This window comes from Schistocerca gregaria, chromosome 8 (assembly GCF_023897955.1).
Source record: "Schistocerca gregaria isolate iqSchGreg1 chromosome 8, iqSchGreg1.2, whole genome shotgun sequence".
NCBI lineage: Eukaryota > Metazoa > Arthropoda > Insecta > Orthoptera > Acrididae > Schistocerca > Schistocerca gregaria.
This window is the reverse complement of record NC_064927.1, coordinates 454647912-454657906: the sequence shown is the minus strand read 5'-3', so window position 1 is coordinate 454657906 and position 9995 is coordinate 454647912. Positions and strand designations below refer to the sequence as shown.

General features: G+C 36.4%; 1 protein-coding gene across 1 annotated transcript in view; it reads right to left on the bottom strand.

The window, feature by feature from the left end:
• Positions 1-395: 395 nt before the first annotated feature.
• LOC126284167 (merlin) overlaps positions 396-9995 on the bottom strand; it is a 163067-nt gene continuing 153467 nt past the window's right edge. The window contains exon 12 of the mRNA XM_049982899.1: positions 396-1203. Coding sequence (XP_049838856.1) covers positions 1153-1203 — 51 coding nt within the window. The 3' untranslated portion in view covers positions 396-1152. The remainder of the gene's footprint in view (positions 1204-9995) is intronic.

Here is a 9995-nt window from a genome sequence, read left to right as displayed (position 1 = left end):
GTTTTGGACTGACAGGGTACACATGTGCCAGACTGGGATTCGAACCAGTATCTTTTCTATTTGCCACCAATTGAGCCATTCAGCCCACATAAATATCAATATGACAGTATGTCCCTTTCGATTCCAAAACAGTTATTTTCATTCCAGATATGATGCTCTTATATTGTACTGTGTGGGAAAAAAAAACATATATCCCAGTAACTACAGATGGCAGTGGACTCAGATTTGCAAATTTCTCCCTGGAGCATTCTATTCTTTGTTTAGCTGTAATGGCTACCTACAGAAAACTGACTTGATGATTTTCTTTCAGCTAGAACAACTAGTATTTCTTGGAGATACCAGAAGGAGAGAGAGGAAAATATTATAAAGTTTGAATATTTGTCAATAAAGAACAGTAAAGTAAATGTAGATATATTTGCAACCACATATTATAGACAGCTAGATGAAATTAAATGTTATATTCAAAATAAAACTACAGTGCAAATAGATTGCACACCATGCTGGTGTTACTAAATACTGATGACCACCAATGCTGATTGCCTCCAACAAAATATTCTGTCATGAAGAGAATGAGATAGGGGACAGAAAAGGTATCAGAACCAGCATGATAGATCCTGTCCTTCAACAAAGTGAGGAACATTCATAATGCTTTTTAATACCTTAATGATTAGGCAATGAATTTTGAATTATACGTGAATGGCGATGACACTATAAAAATGTATATAATAGCAACACACTCAATATAAACATTGCTCAAGTGGTGTAGTTATGATAATTTCCTTTTTGTCCCACCCTCTCTTTCTCATGAACTACGTTGTGTGTGAACACACAAGTTCCCTCTCCTTCTCTGACACACACACACACACACACACACACACACACACACACACACACACACACGTACACACACACACGAGTATTTTTTTGTACACCAAATGAGGCAGAATATTACAATTTTTTTCACAAAAATAGTGTTTTTCATATAATGTAAGTCAATAGAGAATATAAAAAAATAACATTTCTACAACATCTTCAGATGCCACTGTGATGTGAAGTCTGTGAGCACAACACACAGTTTACTGTCATCCTATTCAACATTTGGCTAAAGTAACATACACTGAAGTTCTTACTATGCACATTTGGCATCTCTTCTTAGAGTTCTTCAAAGAAGGCCACACGAGCTTTTGTTGAACCTGACTTGACCTGTAAAAGGAATAGATATAAAAAGTAATACACAAGTACATCAACAAATCAGAATTTTGATACTTTTAATGTACCAAAAAATTACAACAACAACAGTAACTATTATAAGACTTGTAGACATATTTCCTAGAACTATGCTCATTGATTGTTGGAAAAATATAAAATTACAGTACTTCCAGTTAAGAGAGACTTTGTAGTGGAAATGCAATCAGTCTGCTCCTTCCAGTACTACCTTACCATGAAAACAAACTGACTGTAAGACCCAGTAAACAAAACTAAAGGTAGGTAGAACAAATTCAATTCCATGACATTAAACTATCTCTTTGTAGTGTATACAACAAGAGTAGTGTATTGCCTTTTGTATTATCCTATGTGTCTCCTATTCTGTGTTTCCCTTTTTAATGTGAAACATGAGTGTTTATAAGAAGGGACATATCATGATGAGTTCAATAGCTTATGTGACAGAATCACTTTGAAGGACTCCTAAAACATTTCACAATGAAATTGACATCAGCAATACCTAAAAAAATTGTACATAAATTAATATATGACCCGGAAATCCCCCCCCCCCCTAAGATGTTCTCCTTCTCCAATTATTATTATTATTATTATTATTATTATTATTTAATGGGATGACACAATTAACTAATTGGGCAGAAACTTTGACGGCAATGGTTTCAGTGAAGATACCATCTCGACATGCATATGAAGTTTCTCAGGAAAAACATCAACAACTTGAATCAGAATGATTTTAGTTGGATTTTACTAAATCTCCTCCTGAAAAGGGTTCTAGTGACTCAACAGCAACCACAACTCATTGAGAAATATGTGGGTAGCTGTTGACACAGCAATTATCAATATCTCTTCATAAGTTATGAGGATCCTGTATCTTCAAATGTATGTTTATTTGCCCTTTTTTATAATTCCATTCACTTAGTCTTTTGTTTGCCTACACATCAAGCTGCAGAATATTGATAGTGAGTTAGTAATAACTCATTAAATATATTCCAAGAGTTGAAAGAACAGGGTAAACTCCTCATGCTGCATGATTTTTTAAAATTACATTTCTGAATACAATATGCATTAACATTTGTATGCCTACTGTCAGTAGCAAGCTCCCACAACACACATAGAAATATGGTGTGTGTTGTGATATAGCATGAAAATCATCACTCTTTCTGACAGGATGCAATGGATTATACTTATTATTTGCACGAGGTTTTCCACAGATACATCTGTATGAAAAAATTGAATATTTAGGCGCACAGGCATTTCCACAAGAATATATTAGTTATTGACGTTCATGTATAAACATAGAGATAAATGAGAAGTTTTTTCCCATAGTTAGCTGTTCTAGTTTGTAACCTCCTTTATTGGCCTCAGTACCCGATCCCATGTAGACTCTCACAGTATTATTAAAATTAATGCAGTCTGTTTCACAGTGAATAACAGTTTTCACCCAGTGTCTAGGGAAAGGTAAGCCAGGCTTGGAACTGCAAATTGAAAGATAAGAGGGATTAGGGGGTGTAAAGAGGCATATAAACAGCCACTTTTCTCCTCATTCAATGTGGAAATGGAATAGGACAGAACATTTATAATACTGGTATGATGCAAAGCCCAATAGTTTTTCAGGATACACATTTATACACAGGTGTAAACGTAGATTTAAGTGTAGAAGGGAACTAATGTACTGCCATTTCATTGGGTGTGTTATGAGGCTTTTTTTTGTTTGTACAAGATGAAATAGTGAAGGCAGCAGAGGATCAAATACGTAAAAAGACAAGGGTTAGTAGAAATCCTTGGGTAACAAAGAGATATTGAATTTAATTGATGAAAGAAGAAAATATTAAAAAAAGCAGTAAATGAAGCACGCAAAAAGGAGTATAAACATCTCAAAAATGACATCAACAGGAAATGCAAAAAGCTAAACAGGGATGGCTAGAGGACAAATGTAGTTCACTAGGGGTAAGATAGATACTGCCTGCAGGAAAATTAAAGAGACCACCTACATGAATATCAAACCCTACAAAAAGAAGGGAAAGCAGAAAGATGAAAGGAGTATATAGAGGGTATATACAAGGGAGGACACAGATGAAGATGAGAAGGGAGATATGATGCTGTGTGAAGAATTTGACAAAGCACTGAAAGACTTAAGTCCAAACAAGGCCCCAGGAGGTGACAGCATTCCGTTAGAGCTACTGATAGCCTTGGGAGAGCCAGCTATGACAAAAGTCTTGCATCTGGTGAGCAAGATGTATGAGACAAGCAAAACCCTCAGACTTCAAGAAGAATGCAATAATTCCAATTCCAAAGAAAGCAGGTGCTGACACATGTGAAAATTACTGAACTATCAGTTGCATAAGTCATGGTTGCAAAATACTAACATGAATCCTTTACAGAAGAATGGAAAAACTGGTAGAAGCCGATCTCAAGGGAGAGCAGTTTGGATTCCGGAGAAATATAGGAACACGCAAGGCAATATTGACCCTATACCTTATCTTAGAAGATAGGTTAAGGAAAGGCAAACCTACGATTCTAGCATTTGTAAATTTAGAAAAAGCTTTTGACAATGTTGACTGGAATACTCTCTTTTAAATTCTGAAGGTGGCAGATGTAAAATACAAGACAGCAAAGGACCTGGATGAGCAGTTGAGCGGAATGGACAGTTTCTTGAAAGGAGGATATAAAATGGACATCAACAAAAGCAAAATGAGGATAATGGAATGTAATCAAATTAAACCAGGTAATGCTGAGGCAGTTAGATCAGGAAATGAGATACTTAAACCAGTAGACGAGTTTTGCTGTTTGGGGAGCAAAATAACTGATGATTGTAAAAGTAGTGAGGATATAAAATGTAGACTGACCATGGCAAGGAAAGCTTTTCTGAAGAAGAGAAATTTGTTAATGTCGAATATAGATTTAAGTGTCAGGAAGTATTTTCTGAAAGTATTTGTGTGGATTGTAGCCATGTATGGAAGTGAAACATGGGAGATACACAGTGTAGACAAGAAGAGAATAGAAAATTTCGAAATGTGGTGCTACCGAAGAATGCTGAAGATATCACGTAACTAATGAGGAGGTACTGAATAGAATCAGGAATAAGAGGAACTTGTGGCACAACTTGACTAGAAGAAGGGACCGTTTGGTGGGACATGTTCTGAGGCATCAAGGGATCATTTATTTAGTATTAGAGGGGGACCAAGAGATGAATACACTAAGCAGATTCAGAAGGATGTAGGTATCAGTACTTATTCAGAGATGAAGAGTCTTGCACAGGATAGAGTAGCATGGAAAGCTGCATCAAACCAGTCCCTGGACTAAAGACCACATCAACAACAAGATACAATAGCCCCTTTGTGGTGTTAGGTATTCAGCGTAATATTTTTGTCCTCTCAATATGATACCAAATCACAGATAAATTGCAATCCCAAGTATGTGCCTAAAATTCAGAAAGTTTCATAGATAGTACAAAAGATGACTATCCCCAAAATGAATTTTCACTCTAAAGTGTAGCGTGCACTGATATGAAACCTCCTGGAAGAGTAAAACTGTGTGCCAGGTTGGGACTCGAACCCAGAAGCTTTGCCTTTCATGGGCAAGGGCTCTACCAAGCACAAACACTGGTAGAGCACTTTCCCTTGAAAGGAAAAGGTATCAGGTTTGAGTCCAGATCAGGCACACAATTTTAATCTGTCAGGAAGTTTCAAAGTGAACACCAGTTGATGCTTCATTGTGTAATTTTGATTAATTGTTAATCCATTGCTTGTTTTTCTTTATATATAATTTCATGCTTGGTCACATTTAAATAACTTACTTTTTAATTTCTCTTACCAAAATATGAAGCAGAAGAACATAAACAACACGCATTTAACAGTAGAAAATAGTGCATCTTCTAAATTCATGCAATGGTGTTTGTTGAAATCATTACAAAAACCCAATGAAATTTTCTTGGAAAGTCAGCCAACTAAAGTAATTAATGAGGTGATATATTTCAGAAAGTTTCTGTTTTCTGTGCATTGCTTTCTAATGAAGAATAAGACCCTTTCTGGAGTGTCACATTTCACCAGCAACTGCACTATGGTAAGTTAGAGGTTTAAGGAGATCGAATCAAAAGTGAAAACTACCTGGTAGGCTGTATGCCAAGATATTTGAGCCACTGATAATCCGCATTAAGCACATTCAACTGGGATTTTTACCACAAACTACTTACAACATAATTCAGGAAAATGCTATACCTGGTCAAAATTGATAGTGTAACAAAGATATTCTGAACTGGAGAAATGTTCAGTAATGGTGAAGCTCTCAACTAAAAATTTAATATATAAACCAGTAATGAAGTATGGCAAAATATTGACAATGGCCTTACAGAGAGAGAAAAGAAAGAGCGTAACAAATGGTAGATTACATGAAAGAGGATTACTATAAAGGAAGCCACTGGCTATTAATGTAGAGTTTTATGAGCAGAAAAACTGGCATAACATTTATTCATAGGAAATGTCAGAAAACTTATTGGTTATGGTTGAAGGCAAAATGTAAATAATAAGAAACTGAAGATTCTAAAATCTCTACATATCTACCTACTGAAACAAAGAACTGACCACAGCATCACTTAATAAAAAACCACAGACTAGTCAGGTGCAATTCACAATGACAAGGAAAAAGTTTAATTGTAAAGCCTAAAAAGCAAGGAATATTAACAACATAGGAAAAGACAGGTGCTACTTATCGTAAAGAAGACACATCAAGTTACAGACAGGCACAATTAAAAGACACTCACAAAAAGCTTTTGGCCACAGCCTTCATCAGTAAAAGAGAGGAGACACACACACACACACACACACACACACACACACACACACACACACACACACACCTCAATGCACACATAACTGAGAAATCCAGCATCTCAGGCAAGAGCAAAGTAAATTTAAATGGCCACTTCACTACCCGAACCATCAGGATCATTCCCTACATCACCAGCTTTCCCGAAAGGCGCAGATAGGTGTTATCCTTATAACACATTCTCCACTCCCATAATTATCCTGGCCTCAACATACGGTAACATACTGTCCCCACACCCTCCATTCAACAGTTTCCACCCCTTCTGCCCTATTATCTCCTCCTCATTCTCATCTCCCACCCTGTTCATTTGCAGCTCTCTGCCAACACATCCGCCTGTCTTTTCCTGCTCATCTCCTTTTTTCCCCCAACTTCCCTGCCCCACAATCTACTGACACTGTTTTTGTTGGTAGTCTAGTTCCTGCACACTCCACGAGACAGTGTTCGTCTCTCTCTCCCCATCCATACACTACTACTCCTTCCCCTTCTCTGCCCCCTCCAGATTGCTGCTTGCATTCCCATGATGTTGCATTCTAGCATAAGATGTTGGAGTTGGCAGTTGTGTGTGTGTGTGTGTGTGTGTGTGTGTGTGTGTGTGTGTGTGTGTGTGTTTTACTGACAAAGGCTGTGGCTGAAAACTTTATGCGAATGTCTTTTAATTGTGCCTGCCTGCAACTTGACATGTCTTCTTTACTGTAAGTAGCAATCTGTCTTTTCCTATGTTGTTGATATTCCTACCTGGAGTTTCCATTGTCCACTTGTTCCACCACACTTCATTAATGGGCTGTTCTATTCTGGTCATGCAATTATCATTTATTCTCAGCCAGTTCAGACTGCAAGTACAACTAAATTTCAAAAGTGCAAAATTTTCCAATACCTATACATTGGCATCACATGAAAAGATGATCTCTTTTGCAAAAAAAAAAATAACAAAAACTGACAAGAAAGGCACAAGAAAAAATTGGAGTCAAATTAATTTCTGATGGCACAAGTAAATAGGGGGAAACTGTTACTGAAAACAGCATGCAGAAATAAAATTTCAAAATTACAATACGTATACAAATTAGTAAGTAAGTAAACAGTATGGTGCAAGTTTCACGCAAAAGTAAAAAATATCCATTAAATGGTATACCAACGTTTTTGAAAATCCAAAAGTGGCATGACTGGAAAATAACATACAATACTTAAATCTTCAAATAATAAACTATGCTTAAATTTGCACAGACAATACAAGTAAGGATAGCAAAAATATCACTGTAAAAGCAGAAGTGAAAATGAAATATCAATGAACAAGATTGCTTTGGGGGATAAAAATCTACTAACTAAGAAAAAAGGTATTTAGAACTTAAGAATGAGGTTGTTTTCTGACATTACACTTGGCAAAATAACATGAAACTCTATAAACAGATTCTGCATTTGGTACATAATGAATAAATGGACAACTGTACAGACAGGGTTTTCTTAATTTTGAATTTAGGGTCATCACAGATAAAACAAGAATAAGAATTCCACAAGACACATTACATCCAGCACTTCTCACAAGCTTATTGCAGATAATAGTTGCTACCATGTATGTGAAGTATAAACACAAAGGCATACTTGCAACAAAGTCACACTTAATAAGTAAGCTATGAGACACGAACCTTCTAGAATTAGTGGAGATGATTCAGGGAAATCATTACACACTGGCTACAATAGTCAATTGGGAATTTTACAGCACTGCTGATTATAGCCAAATAAGAATTAAACATTGAGAGGTTGTAAGAAAGCTGATAAGGCCTTCTCTCAGTCGCAACCAGTTTGTAAATGCAAAGCCAACTGTGCTGCCTGTTGTTTATGCTGCAGGTTCAGTAGCGATGTTACAGTCTGTTGTGCACTCATTATTGGAGCTGCTGAAGAAAGCACTATACTTTTGGAGACATTGGGGTTTCTTTGTGTTTATGGCCATAACCGAATGGCATCAGAGAGTTGTAAACAACAGAAAAGTTTATTTCACATACAGAAAGCAGGCACCATGATAATTTGGAAATATCTTTTAACTTGTAAGTTATTATGTAATTAATGATTTCCACAAACACTATAAAACCTGTTTAGATTAACTACCCTTCATTTTAAGGCCCTGATGTAGATATTTTGATGTGTAGTATTGTACTGAAATTCATACAGGTGTGTTGTCCTGGAGCACTATAAAATTATTATGCCAGCTAAAATGAAGTCTTTAAGAGTTCCTTCAGAGACCACAGCCTACTATGTCACATCTTTAAATATTCCTCCGTCTTTGTTTCTCAAACTACAGTGACACTTTTCACTGGTTTTCACTCAGCAAAATGCTTAAAAATGTTATATAACTCTCAAGTCACAGGAGAGATCCATTCGTAAATGCTATGATTGATACAGTTGGTCAGATGGAGCATATTTTCCTCAGGTGAAACCAGTCACTAATGAGTTGTGGGCATATGTGGATGAGACCACCAAAGCTGCACCCCTCGCCATCCAGTCACAGTGGTACACAGATGCTGTCCTGACACTAATCTGCACTCTGCCTTGGATACTGTGTTGTCTGTAAATTTAAAAGATTCTCCAGACAGATGGTGGTCTCATGACGAACCTACTTGATTTCTGACTCTAAATTCTGTGGGGTAGGTGAAGTGCTGTAAACAGTTTCTTGTGTAATGTCAACATATACTACGACATGGCAATATCTTCCTTTTGTATTAAGGTCCTATAACTGAAATTTATGTGTTTAAGAATCTGTTTCAGGGCAACCTGTCTGAATGAATTTTGCTGTCATGACTTGCAATTTCTCCACCAGTTTATAAAGCTACAGCAAATGCAGGCGCTGAATGTCAACAGCAAGAGGAGAACTCTGTTGTATTACAATTGCTATAAAGGACTTGACTTTGTTGTATGCTTTTGCAGAGTTTTTTTTTTCCAGAATATTTCTAATGATCTACAGAGTGTGTTTTCTTTATTCTATGTAGTAAGTTGCCACCACACCCACTCCCCAATCCCAAAAACCTACAAAAAGGTGCAAATAGTTAGTCACTTTGTAATGTGTTTAGTGGACTAACATTTACTGGTATCGTTTGACAATTCAATCTGCTCTCCAATGCCTGCAGCACTCTACTGGCCTCCACATCTAAGTGTTCTCCTCTAAATGCCTCCACATCTGTGTGTTCTCCTCTAAAACTTACACCTTTGCATATTATTCATTCCTATCATTCTGTTTAAATTTCCTGTTATTCTACTTACTAAATAGTGTCCAATAACTTTCAAGTTACCAGCAGAATATCGTTTTCAAGTTTATAAAATAACTTAACTGTCAAGGCCACAATTCTATAAACTTATTAGGTAAGAGACATGTACCAAGCTATCAGGCATCATCCAACTGGGAACTAAGTACATGTTGGGTCCCACAAGGTTACATTTTAAGGCCCTTACCTTTCCTTGTGTATATTAATGACCTTTCATCAGTAACATTACCATAAGCCAAGTTCGTTTTGTATGCCGATGATACAAACATTGCAATAAATAGCAAATCAAGTGTAGTCTTAGAAAGGTCAACTAATAAAATATTTGTGGACATTAATCACTGGTTCCTAGCCAATTCTTTGTCACTAAACTTTGAAAAAACACACTACATGCAGTTCAGAACTTGTAAGGGGTGTCCCATGAGTACATGCCTAACATATGATGACAAGCAGATAGAAGTAGTGGACAGTGTTAAATTCTTGGGGTTACAGCTTGATAATAAATTCAACTGGGACTTACTAGTGGCCAACTCCTTCTACTCCATAGACGAATTTTTTAATACAAACAAATGATGTGTTGTATATATTTATACTATTAGTATTGTTATTTCAGCTTAAAAAAAATAAAAAATAAAAAAAGGTGACATGTTCCACATCCACGAGGATCTCCTCAACACTGATCTATGGAACAAAAAACTAATC